The 17709-nt window shown below is 42.7% G+C and overlaps 1 protein-coding gene across 2 annotated transcripts in view; it reads left to right on the top strand.

Annotated features, from left to right (window-relative positions):
- The window catches only part of LOC144695016 (solute carrier organic anion transporter family member 3A1-like), a 338399-nt gene that overhangs the window by 267744 nt on the left and 52946 nt on the right, over positions 1-17709 (top strand). For both annotated transcript variants that reach the window (XM_078565890.1, XM_078565881.1), the window contains one exon: positions 4827-4991. In XM_078565890.1, the coding sequence (XP_078422016.1) occupies positions 4827-4991 (165 nt within the window). The remainder of the gene's footprint in view (positions 1-4826; positions 4992-17709) is intronic.

Here is a 17709-nt window from a genome sequence, read left to right as displayed (position 1 = left end):
TGAGTATTTACAGCATTCTCTGTTTTCATTTCAGTAAATGATATTCTTATCATGGACTGAAGTTATGAAATATGTTGATTAGCATGACAATAAAAAAGCTATACACTGCTTAGATTTAAATTAACATGAATAGACATCTTTTGAACTGTTTAGCAGAGTTGAAATAATGCTTACTGGTTTTTTCAAAAAATCTTTATTCCTTTAATGGTGAATAATGAGCAAACACTTTTTACCACCAGAGGATCTGACCAGTAGAAACTTAAACAAGCAGAGTTGTTGCCAACAGGAAAACTGACTTTGATGATAGGGTTGCTATATGTTAAGACTTTGGAGATAGTTTTTACAGCTGCACTTAATGGCAATGTAAATGTTGCTGTTGACAAGAGAGGCCACTATCTTTTGTGGCCACTAGTATGCTAACTTTCTTAGCCCACTACAGATCCATATTTGGTATACTTCCTCACTTGCTCTGCTGGCTTTCTCCAATGGAGAAAATATGATGACTAAGAAACAAAGCTAAAAACTGCAATTTTAAGAGTTACTTCCATTTATACTGCTCCTTTAACACAGTGAAATATCCCAAAGTGCTCCACAGGAGCAAAAATTGATGCCATGCCAAAAACAACAGCAACTTTTATTTATATAGTGCCTTTAATGTAATGAAACGCCCCAACAGGTTTCACAGGAGCATTATGAAACAAAATATAACACCAAGTCACCAAAAGGAGATATTAGGTCAGATGACCAAAAGCTTGGTCAAAGAGGCAGGCTTTAAGAAGTGTCTCAAAAGAGGAAAGTGAGATAGCGATGAGAAGAGGTACATGGTGGGAATTCCAAAGCGTGGGGCCTAGGAAACTGAAAACACTGCCACCAATAGTGAAGCAATTGTGATTGGGAATGTACAAGAGGACAGAATTAGAGGAGCGCAGATATCTCAAAGGGCTGTGGGGTTGGAAGATATTACAGAGATAGGGAGGGGCAAGGCCATGAAAGGAATTGAAAACGAGGATGAGAATTTCAAAATCAAGATGTTGGTTGACCTGGAGCCAGTGCAGGTCAACAGGCACAGGGGTAATAGGGGAATGGAACTTGCGAGTTAAGACATGAGCAGCAGAGTTTTGGATGACCTCAGGTTAACAGAGGGTAGAATGTGGGATTCTAGCCAGGTGTGCATTGTAAGATATTCAAGTCTAGAGGTAATGAAGGCATAAATGAGGATTTCAGCAGCAGATGAGCTGAGAAGGGATGATGCTGAGTGATGTTATGAAGTTTGAAATAGGCAATCTCAGATTTAAAGTCAGAAATTAATCTCTGGATCACATGTGACACCAAAGGCTGTGGTTAGACTGGCTTAACCTCAGACTGTTATCAGGGAAAGGAATGGAGTTCATCACGAAGGAATGGAGTTTGGAGCAGGGACTGAAAACAATGGCTTCAGTCTTTCCAATATTTAATTAGAGGAAATTTCTGCTCATCCAGCATTGGATGTCAGATAAGCAGTCTGATAATTTAGCAATAGTGGTGGGGTCAAAAGAAATGGTGGTGAGGTAGAGCTGGGTGATATCAGCATACATATGAAAACCAACGCAGTGTCTTCAAATGATGTCACCAAGGGACAGCATGTAGATGAGAAATAGAAGGTGGGAGGCAAGGATAGATGAAAAGAGGATACATTCGGATGAGTGAATAAAAGCTTAGCCAATGAGGTAGGTTTTAAGGAGTGTTTCAAAGAAGGAGAGAGAGTTAGAGAGGCAGAGTACTTTTGGGAGAGTATTCCAGAGCTTAGGTAGCTGAAGGCATATTCTGCAATGGTGAGGCAAAGGAAATAGGGCTGCGCAAGAAGACAGAATTAATTGGAGGAATGCAGAGCTTTAAGAGGGATATAGGACCCTGGGAGGTTAAAGAGCTAGTGAGGGGTGAGGCCATGGAGGCAATTGAACATGAGGATGAGAATTTTAAAACGGAGACATTGGTGGACTGGAAGCTAGTGTTGGTCAGCAAGCACAGGGGTGATGGGTGAACAGACTTGATGCAAGATAGGATGTGGGCAGGAGCGTTTTGGAGCAGCTGAAATTTATAACAAAATATAGGGCAGGACTTTTTGTCCTGCAGGTGGACACATGCCCGACCTGAATGGGAGTGAAATAGTGCACGATGATGTTGGACCAACGCCCCGACATCATCGCGCACTCGCGATATTTCACTTGGCGGGTGTGCACGAGAGGCGGCAGCATGCCTGCTGACAGTTAAGAGGACTATTAAGGCCCTTAATCAATTGATTAAATTGAATTTTTCGCTGCCTGTCCAACCATTCAGTTGGCGGGCCGGCGAATAGGCCAGGCGGCCTTTGCATTTTTAACAAAACTCATCCTCAGGTGGGATGAGGTTTCAGGCAGTAAATAAAAAAACAATAAAAATTTTAAAAACTAATTTTTAACATGTCCCTGCCCATGTGACAGAGTCATATGAGGGGACATGTTTTCCTTATTTTTGAAATCTTTATTTTTACCGTTAAAAATCTTCAGCTCCCTGAGACAGCTCTGTTCCTTCAGGGAGCTTTCACTGAACACACTTCAGCGCTCGTCCCCTCCCCCTCCCACACAGGCAACGTTGACGTTATCAGCGCATGTTTCACATTGGCTGGCCGTTAATTGGCCAGCCAGGGTGAAATCGCAGTCGGGACCCAATCGTGGGTGCGGACTGTTATCCGGCTGCTCCCAGGCCCGTCTGCCATGCCTACCCGACGAGGTAACACTTCTGCCCATAGATAACTCCAGATCACTTTGATGCAGCAGAATCAGTACCAACGAAAAGTAGGAAGTATTCAACAGCACTCAGAATTGTGGTATCAGAAATCAGATTCTAATAACACCTGTCTGGTGAAAATTAAAAATTATTAAAATACTTCTTAACTCTCTTATATTGAATATTTTTCCACACTCTGATAAAACTCTGCATGAATCATAATTTAGACTTATGAATACAGAAAAGCCAAGGAAGGAAAAAGAAAGACAGTTCTTCACATCAGCTTCTCCCTCTTGTACCTTTATAGAGGTATCTTATATATTAATGGTCAACCCCATTTGTGTCTTCATAGTTTCTCTCTCAGCTGTGTTATTTGCATAGGAGAACGGATTCAGAGCAGGAAATAATTAAAGTGTATTATTGCTTGACTGGTGGAGTCTTTGGATAGGGTCAGCTCCTGGCAACAGCATTTCAAGGCAGCAGCTGTGCCATCACATCAGTCATAGTGGACTATTAACATGGCAGCTGGTGCTGTATCTGTCTAAAATTAAAACTTTTCAAACCATTTTACTTCAGTTTTTAAAGCAACAATAATTAAATAAGCACCAGTCACAATAAGATGTGCAATGATACCAACATCTCACTCATTTTACTTTGTGAATGAGGTAAACTTTCTTGCCCCTGATTACTTTGGTGAGCTATCTCTTTACGTATACCTAGTATGAATACACCTGTTTCTTTGGACTTTACTGTTCCAAATTTGGACATTAACCAGAACATTGACCAATGATTGACCTATGAGCAAACTCAGGACAGGGCACCAAATGTCAAGCAAAGCAAGAAAGCACAGGTAAATAGAATAAGGCAGAGATAAATACTGATGATGCTTGAATACTGGCAGGCTTAGTTTATTCTAGCTTTGATGGCATAGTTATATTACTGAAGTGATTCTGTAGTAGTGTTGACTGGTTGTGGGAGCGTCCATTGCAATACCATAAGGTAAATGAGGGGATTTTTCTCCTTCCAAAGGTACAGACACCCACAAGAATAGATTGAATCTCACAGGCCTCTCGGGAAGTGTGTAGCATAGGAGCACCAGTGTAAATGGCTGGCTCTAATAGTGTTGGTCACCAGTGTTTTTAGGCCAGGGGAAAGCTCAGCAATGCATTTTACCCAAAACTAGCCAGTATAGATCTTCCAAAGCTATTAGGAAATCTGGAGTGCCACAAATTGGGCATGCTGAATCACTGCACCTGAATCTCTGACCTGTACTCCATCCAATGAGACTATTCAATAGGAATGGATTCTCTGAAAACAAACTCCACAGTTTGGATTGGTTTCAATTGCAAGTGTTAAGAATTAATTTACAAGCAGCATGCTGTCAGGTTGAAGCATCAATGCATTGTAACATGTTTACGTGTGCTTCCCATTTCAGGCTTTTCCTTATAGCAGACTGGTAGTGTAGTGTTTCCAATTGGAAGTTTTAAATGTAATAATTTAGCCTAAAGCAAACTTTAATGACAATACCCAGTATAACCAAAGTCTATCCACAGTAAAGCTTATAAAATAATTTCTCAGCAGCAGAGAGGATTTGTAACCACAGGGAGCCAGGACTTGCCAGGCTTGTTATCATTACTGGTAAGTCTAGATTTTGAAATTTCAAGAATGCTGCTATTCCACAATAAAAGCATATTTGACTTTAAATAGTGAATGAGTAATGTGCTAGGAATGTTTCTGGAAATTTGATGGGCTATCATTTTGCTTGCAAAAAAGTTTTTGCTTTATTTCCAAGGTAGTGCTGAACTTGTGAGCACTTTGAGATTGCAGTGTGTCCCCTAAAGCAGCCTCTTATAGCCCTCAATGAATTCAATTCCTTTCCATTGTCGTGGAAATTCATGATCACAGGGCAAATTAAATCTTGCATGAGAGTAAGAAAATCTTCTTGTGGCTCTCGATGGAAACTCTCTATGATTTGGCGCCATCTGCTGTTCACAGTGTTACAATGTAATTTAACTGGGTTTGAAGCCATATTTTTTATTTGAAATAAATTCTGCTAACTTTTTCCATGTACTTTCTTTCAGCAATTCCACAAGTAACTAAGCAGCTGTTGATGAATCCAGTCTTCACCTGTGTCGTGTTGGCTGCCTGCATGGAGGTTGCAGCTATCAGTGGGTTCGCTGCTTTTCTGGGCAAGTATCTGGAAAGCCAGTTTGGTCTCAGTGCTTCGTACGCTAACCAGTTCATAGGTAAGATAATTATGGTGATGCATTTACTCTCTGATTTGTATTGTCATTGAAATGGAGGCTGAAATTAAAGACCACTTGCTGTCTTTTTTGGTACAAAGACACTTGTGTAGTACATACAGAGACATCTGAAATTGCTTTAGTGAGTAGAAGTTTACGATGATATTATACATAGTGCATACTACTATTGCCTTTGCAAAATATTAATATGTATGGTACAGTACACTTAGAGTCAAACGTGCTGTACTGCAGAGTGGTGTGACATGGATGTGCACTCTTCATGCCCCACATAGTGAATTCCTAATTAAAAGACTCCACCTGAACAGAACAGATTCCATCTGCACTTGTAGGCTCTGGTCATCTAATTGCACCCAAAACAGTGCTCCTCCCCTTCATCACAAAACAACTCACTCTGGGTGTCCATCCATAATGGTTAAAAGTGAATTAGCCTTGTGTTTAAAAATCACAAATCAGTAACACATGGCTTGCTTATCTCATAAGACTAATTTGGCAGTAAGTTGTTCAGAATGCTGACATTTTAGACCATTAGACCATATGCAGAAGTAGGCCTTTTGGCCCATCGAGCCTGCTCCACCATTCAATAAGATCATGGCTGTTCTGATAATCCTCAACTCCACTTTCCTGCCTTTTCCCCATAACCCTTGATTCCCTTACTGATTAAAAATCTGTCTATCTCAGCCTTGAATATACTTAACAACACAGCCTCTACAGCCCTCTGCAGTAAAGAATGCCACAGATTGACTATCTTCTGAGAGAAGAAATTCCTCCTCATCTCTGTCTTAAATGGGTGACCCCTTACTCTGAGATTATGCCCTCTGGTCCTAGACTCTCCCACAACGGGAAACAACCTCTCAGCATAGCAGGGTAGCGGTGAAGGCTCCTAAAAATCTTATGGGCAGCATTTCCTGTCGGTGAGCGGGGGAGGGTGGGGCTTGCTCGCCGAGGCATAAAATGATGCACGGTGACATCGGGTGGGTGTCCTGATGTCATCGCACTATCATTTAGATTTCCAGTTTGGCGGGTCCGCCGAACTGTCAAAGGCCTATTAAGGCCATTTAAAACCTAATTAATTCAATTTAATGAGCTGCCCATCCAACCTTAAGGTTGGTGGGCAGGCGAAGAGCCCAAGCGGCCTTTGCATTTTTCATGAAACCTCATCCATGGGCGGGATGTGGTTTCATGAACTGTTTTAAAATCTAATAAAAATGTTTACATTTATTCTTTGACATGTCCCGGCTGATGTGATAGTGTCACATGAGGGAACATGTTTTAAAAGTTTAAAAATCCTTTATTTAAAAGTTTAACACTGAAACAAATCTCTCTGAGGCACAGAAGTGCCTCAGGGAGATCTCTGCGCATGCACGCGAAAGAGCACAGGGAACCATTCAGGTAATCCTCTCCCGCCCGCACAGGGAGCGCTCAGTGCTTCCGGGCGCGCATCACGATGGGTGGGCTTTAATTGGCCCGCCCACATAAAATAGCGGCGTGGACCCAGTCAGGGGCATCAACTGGGTTCGCGCCTGCCCCCGCACAACCCCCCCGAGAGGGGAAATTTCTGGCCTATATGTTTCAATAAGGCCACCTCTCATTCTTCTAAACTCCAATGAGTACAGACACAACTGACTCAACCTCTCCTCATAAGAAAATCCCTCCATACCCGGGATCAACCTAGTGAACCTTGTCTGGACTGCCTCCAATGCCAGTATATCTTTCCTTAGATAAGGGGACCAAAACTGTTCACAGCATTCTAGGTGTGGTCTAATTAGTGCCTTGTATAGTTTTAGCAAGACTTCCCTATTTTTATGCTCCATTCCCTTTGAAGTAAAGGCCAACACTCCATTTGCCTTCCCTATTACCTGCTGAACTTGTATGCTAGCTTTTTGGGATTCACACACGAGGACCCCCAAATTCCTCTGTGCTGCAGCTTTCTTCAGTCTTTCTCCATTTAAATAATATTCAGCTCCTCTATTCTTCCTGCCAAAGTGCATAACCTCACACTTTCCCACATTATATTCCATCTGCCAAGTTTTTGCCCACTTAACCTGTCTATATCCCTCTGTAGACTCTTTGTATCATCCTCACCGCTTGCCATCCCAGCTATTTTTGTGTCATCCGCAAACTTGGCGATAGTACATTCACTTCCTTCATCCAAGTCATTTATATATATTGTAAATAATTGTGGCCCCAGCACTGATCCCTGTGGAACTCCTCTAATTACAGATTGCCATCCTGAAAATGCCTCCCTTATCCCAACTCTCTGTCTTCTATTAGTTAGCTAATCCTTTATCCATGCTAATATACTACCCCCAACATCATGGCCTCTTATGTTATTAAGTAGCCTTATGTGTGATACCTTATCATAAGCCTTTTGGAAATCCAAATATATTACATCTACTGGTTCCCCTTTATCTATCTTGCCTGTTACCGCCTCAAATAATCCTAATAAATTTGCCAGGCATGATTTCCCCTTCATGAAGCCATGCTGACCCTGCTTGATTAGATTATGTATTTCTAAATGCTCTGCTATTACATCCTTTATAATAGACTCCAATGACAGATGTTAAGCTAACTGGCCTACAGTCACCTGTTTTTTGTATCCCTCCCTTTTTGAATAAGGGTGTTACATTGGCAGTTTTCCAATCCTCTGGGACTTTTCCAGAATCTAAGGATTCTTGGGAGATTATTACCAGTGCATCCACTATCTCTGCAGCTACTTCCTTTAATATCCTAGGATGCAACCCATCAGGTCCAGGTGACTTATCGGCCTTTAGCCCTATTAGTTTCCCTTGTAGTGATAGTTATTGTATTTACTTCCTCCCTCTACCTTTTGTCCCATGATTATTTAGTATGTTTGGAATGCTATTAGTGTCTTCTACTGTGAAGACTGATGCAAAGTATTTATTCAACTCCCTTGCCATTTCCTGGTTCCCCGTTATTATTTCCCCAGCCTCATTCTCTAAGGGGACTATATTGACTTTGGCCTCTCTCTTCCTTTTAATATATTTAAAGAAATTATTACTGTCCATTTTTATATTACTTGCTAGTTTACCCTCAAAGTTTATTTTCTCCCTCTTTATTATTCTGGAAGTAAAATTGTGAGAAATTATGGACAGTCCACCAAGTTGCCCCATTCTACTGACTGTATATGGTTTGCCTTCCAATTGACTCCACACAAATCCCTCAATCTCTGAGAAAAATGCCCATGAGTAGGAACCATCATATTCAAAATATGTCATAATGCCCATCATCTTATGAACTTCAATCCAGTTCAAAAGTTAGTCCTGGCAGGCATCAATGCTTGCGCAAGCCTTAGGTTTTCACCATCTGTGGTTTTCCATAAAGCAAGTTAAATATCTAAGCCTGATTTTCCAAGGCTATGATGGCAGCACAAAGCCTCACTGGTAATGAGCATGGGTCAGAAAGTTGGGCCCCCAATCTTGAGTGCCTGACTGGCTGTGTGCCCAGTTTTTGAAGGCTTACCCCCTAAATGTGAAGGTGGTTTCAGACCACAGAAGTATGATCTTTCATATTAATGCCCACCATCAGGAAAGCAATACTGATTCTCTGACCGCACAGCAATCCATGATACTTGCATTTTATAATTGTCCTGAGGGAATAAATGAATGACTTGGCACCCATGGCTGAGAACCCACGTTAGAAAGCTCTGGACAGCAACAGCACTCAAATCCATGCAGGTTCAGGCCACCACTCAGATTTCTTGGTGTATTGAGGGCTACTGAATGCAATCCAAAGATGAGTGGGTGTGCAGCAGAACAAAGGCAGGTTCACTAAGAAGAGTAAGGAGAGTGACATTGAGTAAGATGATGTACAGGCAGGGAGACTGGAGGAACTCGATGAACCTCCAGTCGTTGAATTAATTTGTATTTCTAACAAACTCCCACATGGTGTCACTCCAATAACATGTTTCATATGTCCTCCACTCAGGTTGAACTACTATGTTTCAGCCTCTCTTAGCATATTTAATGGCCTGAATCTTCTGGTCGGTGTTCGGGGGTGGGCCCCACTCGTTGACGTGTAAAATGACATGCGGTGATGTTGGGCGAGCATCCCAGAGTCATCGCGCATCATTCTGATCCTCAGTTTGGCGGGCGCGCAGCGGGATCAGCTGCACACCTGCCGAACTGTCAAAGGCCTATTAATGCCATTAATTAACAAATTAAACTGCTTCTCGGGGCTGTCCGTCCAACCTTAAGGTTGGCAGGCAGGTAAAGAGCATAGCATTTTTCCCGGAACTTCATCCACGGGTGGGACGAGGTTTCATGAAGGTTTTATAACTTTAATAAAAGTTTTTAATAAAATTCATAGACATGTGCCAGCTCATGTGACACTGTCGCATGAGGGGACATGTCCAATTAATTTTTTAAAAGTTTCTTTGCAGATTTTCACAATGAAACCAATCTCCCTGAGGCAGCTCCGTGCCTCACGGAGATTCCTGCGCTCTTATGCGTGCATACGCGAAAGAGCGCAGGCTCCTCCTCTCCCTCCTCCCCACGCCCGCACAGGGAGCGCTTAGTGATTCCAGGTGCGTGTCACGCTGGGCGGGCCTTAACTGACCCGCCCGCATAAAATGGCGGCACAAAGCCGAGCTTCCTGTATTAGCAGAGTTGTTTGCATTTTTTCTGTTGTAACCTCATTCTCACTTGAAATGGGTAACTCTTGCTAGGTAACAGTTCCACAGGCCTTATTACCTCAGCTAAGTGTTCATTCTCTAAGTGTGAGTTGAGCTGGTGATTGTTTATGTGCTCATTGAGCATGGAGGCATCACAGCAGAGTCTGATCCTGCTCTCGCCTTATATCCAATCTCTAGAGTACTCCTGCCATTGGGAAAAATCTGCTGGAGATTAATATGCTCACTCTGACATAACTGTGTGCTCTTTCTGGAAATTTTATAACCATTGAATCAGCTTAAAGGGATGTTGAGAGACGGTCCATTGCATAAAGCTTCTCAAGCACTTTTTCCACACCTAGAACCATCGCTACTGTGCACTATTCCTTATTAAAGCTCAGACAGTGGCTTCAGTGGTCATAACAAAATGTCACTGGCACCTCTTTCGCTTCTAAACCCTGCTTGGCTTGAGTTGAAGTCAGTATCTCGAGGTGAATTTGGAAGCAGTATGCCATGACTCTCTCCAGAAGCTTTCTTAGGCAAATCAATGGGCGAATAGGTTGGTTGAGTTTTTGTTAGACTAGACTCTTTGCCTGGTTTGTGGACTAAGATTTCCATCATGAACACTTTCAAACCTAGGTCACTGTGACTGACTGATTTCCCCCCATCCCCTCCCTTGTCTAGGGATGTTGTGCTGCTGGAGCATCTCAATTACTGAGATCATCTGACCCAGAACAACTCCTTGTATCAATGTAGTTTAGTTATGCGCCATGTGAAGCATTTTCCCTCAAGCCTTGAGGAAGCTACAGTTATGTAATCTGTCTCTGTATAATACAAGCATTTTCACTATATAATAGCCAGAATTTTGCTGTACAATATATTTATTTTGCAATAAATTGAGAGTTTTCAAATATGTTACATGCATCTCGTCAACAACTCAGGTCTCTACCTTAAGATTGACTGTTTTTCCTTAGAGAGCTCGATCTGATGCTGTTCTGGGGAAAATGTCCCTAAAGCAGATGCTGTTGAGAATTCTCAGTCCCTGATCTGAGATGCATTGAGCAGAGAGGTGCCAAATGGAAGCTGTAGCCTCTTCCAGCAAGAGACAGGGAAAATCAGTTGGGAAACAAAAGCGATTAATAATGGTCCATGATGCTCCTTAGCAACCAGTGGTAGGGGATTTGGCAAGCATTTGAGAGCACACAGTGCACATAACCTAATGGCTTTAGAGTCTCATAATGAAGGGATGCAGGTAGAGAAACTGTGACAATCGTCGAAAATATTTAGAGGTAAAAGGGAAAAATGAAAAATAAAGCCCCTTATGTTTTCTAGCAAATGCTTTGCAATCACTACATTTATTGGCTATTTCTGACTAGATAGCACAACAAACCTGTTCTATAATAACAGTATAACAAAATAAATAAAATAACAACCTATATAAGTGATTTGGATATGGGGACCAAATGTAATATTTCCAAATTTGCTGATGACACAAAACTAGGTGGGAATGTAAGTTGTGAGGAGGTTGCAAGGAGGTTTAAAGGCGATTTGGACAGGCTAAGGGAATGGCCAAGAACATAGCAGATGGAAAATAATTTGAATAGGTGTGAATTTATCTACTTGAGTAGAAAAAAAACAGAAAGGCAGAGTATTTCTTAAATGGTGAGAGGTTGGGAAGTGTTGACATCCAAAGGGACCAGGGAGTCCTTGTTCATGAGTCACTGAAAGCAAGCATGCAGGTGCAGCAAACAATTAGGAAGACAAATGTATGTTGGCCTTCATTACAAGAGGATTTGAATACAGGAGTAAAGCTGTCTTGCTGCAATTGTATAGAACCTTGGTGAGACAGCACCTGGAGTATTGGTCTCTTTATCTAAGGAAGGATATACTTGCCATAAAGGGAGTGCAATGGAGGTTCACCAGACTGATTCCTGGGATGGCGGGATTGTCCTATGAGGAGAGATTGAGGAAGCTGGGCCTGTGTTCTCGAGAGTTTCGAAGAATGAGAGGTGATCTCATTGAAACTTACAAAATTCTTGCAGGGCATGACAGGTTAGATGTAGATAGGATGTTTCCTATGGCTGGTGAGTCTAATACCAGGGGACACAGTCTCAGAATAAGGGGAAGGCCATTTAAGAGTGAGGTGAGGAGGAATTTCTTCACTCAGAGGGTGGCGAACCTTTGTAATTCTCTACCCCAGAGGACTGTGGAAACTCAATCATTGAGCTTGTTCAAGACAGAAATTGATAGCTTTCTGGATACTGATGATATCAAGGGATATGGGGATAGTGGGGAAAAATTACATCGAGGTGGATGATCAGCCATGATCTGTTTGAATGGCGGAGCAGGCTCAATGGGTCAAATTACCTACTCCTATGTTCATAAAAACCAGATATTGCACAAGCATCCCATTTTTTATCCCTTCTAGCCTCTGACTATCAGGTCTGAAGAGTTAGCACAGCTAGGTCTGGCTGCCCTCTGGAGACTGTTATGACATGGCAAATGATGTGTGCCAAGCCGCCCAAATCCACAAGGGAAACTTGGTCGCTCTATCACAATGGTTTTGCAATTTGTATTTATTATATGTGTGCACTGAATTCAAAAGTAATAAGCCCACCAAGACCTTTAGAGATTTTAAAAATTAAATTAAAATATTTATTAACAAAATATAAAAGATTTCAAGCACATACATAAGACTACAATTACTTACTATTATAATAACTCCTATACTTCCTAATTAACCTGATCCCCAGTTACACTTCCTTTAAGGCAATGGCCCAAAATAGATTTTAGATTTAAAACAAACTCAGCAAGTTAACACAATACCCTGGACAGTGGAATTCCAAACGGCTTTTCCCCAGCTTCAGTTTCGTTATATAGCAGACTTTTGCACAAATGCTGGAGGCTTCATTAAGGCTATTTCACATACTCCTGTTAAATCTTACATGGCCTTCTGACACATAGCCTTTCACTCTCTTTTATATATGTTTTTCTCTTTTTAATATGTAAATCCTATTGTTCCATATGCCTTTGAAACTATGGCCAGAGTTTTGACCTTGATGGGCGGGTGGACCCCACTGGCTCTGCGGCAGGTGGGCAGCCGAACTCTGCTGCCGAAACAGGGCCGGCCACCATTTTACGTGGGCGGGCCAATTAAGGCCCGCCCAGCGGCCTGCCCAAGCGCTTCCTGTGTGGGGGGTGGAGGGATTCCCCATCTGTTAAAGTGCGCTCTTTCGTGCATGTGCGCGAAAGAGTGCACTGCTCCCTGAGACTAAGTGCTGTCACAGGAAGAGCACTGAATGTTTAAAAAACTTTAAAAATAGAGAAAGAAAAACATTATTAACATGCCCCCCTCATGTGACACTGTCACATGAGATGGGACATGTTAATAAATATGAGTGAAACTTTAATAAACTTTTTAAAAACTGAGATGAAACCTCATCCCGCCAGTGGATGAGGTTTTATCTTTTTTCAGAAGCCCGCCAGGGCTCCTGGCCTGCCCGCCAGCCTTAAGGTTGGACGGGCAGGTCTTTCAATGAGCTTAATGATCCTGTCAATGGCCTCAATTAGCCATTGACAGGTCGGCGGGCAGACAGCTGATTTTGCTGTCCGCCCGCCTTCCTAAAAATTTAAATGGACCTGGATGACGTCGGGGGTTTCTCCCGACATCATCCCATGTCATTTTCCCATTGGTGGGCGGGCCCCGCCCCCCCCGCCCCCAAATCGCCAACCGGAAAATTCTGGCCTATATCTTCCTCACAAAATGAAAACTTTTATATTGCCACTATTGCCAGTAACCTTTGGGAAAAATAAACACATACCTTAGCCTTGCTTTTCTGACTAATTGTAAACAGACTAAGACCCCTTTGAAATCCAAATCTCTTCATTTATCTGAAAATGCAAATTCCCTTCACACCTTGCATGCTAAGCCAGCACCCATGTTTATTCATTAGCATGTCAAGCACCTAGCTTCTTTTGATGATTTAAACTTGCAGTCTACTTGACTACAGAATGTAATTAAATCACACACAGACCCAACTATATTTACCCCCATAAACCTACTTCACAATAAACCAGAAAAATATTATGAAAATTATTATACTTTCATCACAAAACACATAATCCAAGAAAGGAAGACTTGTATTTATATAGCACCTTTCATGATGACCAGGTGTCCCAAAGCACTATACAGTCAATGAAGTACTTTTGAAGTGTAGTCACTGATGTAATGTAGGGAATGCAGCAGCCAGTTTGCACATACAGCAAGCTCCCACAAACATTATTGTGAGAATGACCAGATAATTAGTTTTGTAAGGCTGATTCAGAGATAAATATTGGCCAGGATATCAGGGATGATTGTCTGCCTTTCTTCTACGTCTACCTGAGAGAGAATAGGATCTCAGTATAACATTTCATCCAAAAGACAGTGTCTCCAAGAGTAAAACACCCTCAGTACTGCACTGAAGCATCAGCCTTGATTTTTGTGCTAAAGTCCTGGGGAGGGACATGAATCCAGAACCTCGTGACTCAGAGGCAAGAGTGCTATGAACTGAACCACTGTGGCCTCAGTTTGCATGAAGCTACATTAAAGGTACAAAACATTACCTTGTGTATTTTTTGGGGTCCATGCTGCTCTTTACACTGTTCTTTACAACGGAGCCTAATTCTTCCCTTCAAGGGGCTGTTATGTTTTTCATCTCTGGGACACTAAGGGAATCCAGGAATATGAAGATAGCACAGAAAGGTGAAGTTGAGGTAGAAGATAGCCATAATCATATTGAATGGTAGAATAGGTTTGAAGGGCCAAATGGCCTACTCCTGTTCCTATGTCTTCTATTTTCATTCAGCATGCCAGCCTCAAGGTTATGCAGGGTCCCTGGACAGAGGACGTGCATACTCTCAGCATAAGCTCTGACAATGGGTGCCCTCGTAAGATGGGGGTTTGGCCTCTTATAAAGTTCCATGGAGACTGACAACACAAGCTGTGACTCAGTACTTTCCAGAACTCAATCCCCAGCCTGTTCAGCAGCTATTCTGTTTTAAACATGCATGGGGAAAGGTGCAAGAAAGTGCCACAAAAACAATCACAAAAATGAAAGGAAATCTTGGAATTCCCACAAAGCTTTGGCAAACAGCCGAAATGTGATAATGGCCCAGGTAATCGGTTTCAGTGATGTTGATTGAAAGATAGATAGTGGCTGGAACTCCTCTGCTCTTCAAAATAGTGCCTTGGAATCTTTTGCACCACCCAAGAAGTCAGATGGGGTTTAACATCTGGCCTGGTGGCCCTCACATGGAGCCCGGCCCATCAAGGCCGCATATTGTGTGCACACAAGCCTTGATTTTCTATTCACTGTGAGGAGAGCTACTTGCAGAATATCCCAATAAGTGCTCCCTGGGTGGTATGGCTCTGTTCCAGGAGAGCGCAATCGGAAAACTTCAACTGTGAAGTGAACAATCTGTGATGAATGTTTGGGGATGCTTGAACACTGCTATGTGGAAAGAACATAGTTCAAGCATGACAACTGACACTATCAAATAGTATGCATACAGTAAATTCAGAATGCTGGTTCAAAATAAACAGGTGAACAGGGAAGATGGCATGATTTTAAATTAATATAAAGTAAGTTTATAAACAGATATTAAGAATAATTTCTTAATAAATGATAAGAGTATTCTGTCAGGTTGGGTAAGAGATAAATGCAGCTGAATACTACCCTGGACATACTAATGGGATATGCCTTGATGGGATGAAAAAACTTGTTAATTGGTTAAATGTCTTCATCATTGAGTAAATTAGTTCTTGATACCACACAAAACTCCTACTAATTAAGTTTATGCAATCTTATTCTGCTTAGATAGCAGGCAATATTTGAATGTTAAAGTTAAGGGGCAAGATTTTCCCTTTGTCGGGTGGGTGGGGCGGGCGGGTCCGGAAGCGGCCGTGAAACTGACCACTGCTGGCGATCGGGCCCTGACTGCAAGTTCATGCTGTCTGGCCAGTTAACGGCCAGCCTGTGTGAAACACGCGCTGAGAACCTCAGCGCTGCCAGGGTGAGGGCAGGAGGAGTGCGAGCACTAAAATCTGTGCATGCGCGGGGGAACGCGCACTGAAAGCTCCCCGAAGGCACAGAGTTGCCTCAGGGAGCTGAAGAATTTTACAATGAAAAATAAAGATTTTATAAATAAGGGAAACATGACTCCACATGTGACTCAGTCACATGAACAGGAGCTTATTGAGAATGATGTTTAAAATTTTTTTTCATTGCTGTTGGACGTCATCCTGCATCATTTTACGCGTTGGCAAGCCCCCCCGCACCCCCCCCCCCCACCTCCCGCTCGCCGACCGGGGAATCCTGGCCCTTATGATGGAAGGAAGGTCATTGATGAAGCAGCTGAAGATGGTTGGGCCGAGGATACTACCCTGGGGAATTCCTGCGGTGATGTCCTGAAGCTGAGATGATTGACCTCCAGCCTCTTCCTTTGTGCTAGGTATGACTCCAACCAGCGGAGAGTTTTCCGCCTGATTCCCATTGACTCCAGTTTTGTTAGGGCTCTTGATGCCACACTCGGTCAAATGCTGCCTTGATGTCAAGGGCAGTCACTCTACCCTCATCTCAGGAGTTCAGCTCTTTTGTCTATGTTTGAACCAAGGCTGTACTGAGGTCAAGAGCTGAGTGGCCTTGGCAGAACCCAAACTGGGCATCAGTGAAATAAAAGAATAAGCCTGTTTTTTACAGTCCTTGGCCTGTAAGCTGTGACCAGATCCTGTTGCCAACTCTCTGAGGTGGGAAATTCATATGCCATAATTTGCATAGGCACTCTTTTTATACTTCCATGAGCGTCGCTGGAAAGGCCAAAATATGGTGCCCATCCCTAGCTGTCCTTGAGAAGGCAATAGTGAGCCACCTGCTTGGACAGCTGCAATCCATCTAATGACATTGGACAACCACAATGATGTGAGGAAGGAAGTTCCAGGTTATTTCCCAATGACAGAGAAGGAACAGTGATATAGTCCCAAGTCAGAATGGTATGAAGACTTGGAGGTGGATTGCAGGTGGTGCTATTCCCATGCACTGCTGCCCTTGTCCTTCTAGGCAGTAGAGGTCATGCATTTGGAAGTTACTGTCAAAGGATACTTGTTGAGTTGTTGCAGTGCATCTTTTAGATGGTACACACTACTGCCACTGTGTGGAGGGAGTGAATGTTTAAAGTGGTGGATGGGCTGCTGATCAAGCCGGCTGTTTTGTCCTGGATGGTGTTGGACTTCTTGAGTGTTGTTGGAGCTGCATTCATCCAGGCAAGTGGAGTGTATTCCATCACACTCCTGACTTGTGCCTTGTGGTTGGAGGACTGGATTTGGTGAGGGGTGGAGGTCAGGAGGTGAATTACTCACTGCAGAATTCCCAGACTCTGACCTGTTCTAGTAGCCACAGCTTTTACATGGTTGGCCCAGTTCAATTTTTGGTCAGTGGTAACCCCCAGGATGTTAATGGTAATGTCATTGAATGTCAAGGGGAGGCGGTTAGATTCTTTTTTGTTGGAGCTGATCATTGCCTGACACTTGTGTGGCACGGGTGTTAGTTGCTATTTATCATCCCAAGCCTGAATGTTGTCCAGGTCTTGCTACATATGGACACAGACTGCTTCAGTATCTGAGGAGTTGCAGTATCTGTTTCCAAATGACAACCACCCCCCTCCCCCGTCCCACTGTAAATTGATGCCTTTGTGTTTAAAAAGTTTTAGAAGCTGCCAGTTTAGGAGTTCGGAGCCTTGGCATCCAAGGATGTGATGTTACACTTTTACTTTCCGTATCTCATTTTGATTCTGATTAAGCTTCACCAAAGCAAATCTTAGATGAGCATCTTTTCTAATTAGGAAACACTTTAGCAATGTCATCCAAAACGAATTAGGATCCATCTACATTAACTACCCTTTGGCTATAAAAGTCAGATGCAGCAGTTTAATTTGTGCAGACAAGTCTGGAATGAGCACCTATAATATATAACAGTGTCAGATGAAATGATTCGTGCCAGTCTCCAGCTCCTGAATGATGAGTACCATGCTATTTTA

Source organism: Cetorhinus maximus, chromosome 2 (genome assembly GCF_964194155.1).
Source record: "Cetorhinus maximus chromosome 2, sCetMax3.hap1.1, whole genome shotgun sequence".
Classification (NCBI taxonomy): Eukaryota; Metazoa; Chordata; class Chondrichthyes; order Lamniformes; family Cetorhinidae; genus Cetorhinus; species Cetorhinus maximus.
This window is presented reverse-complemented; position numbering and strand designations above follow the sequence as displayed.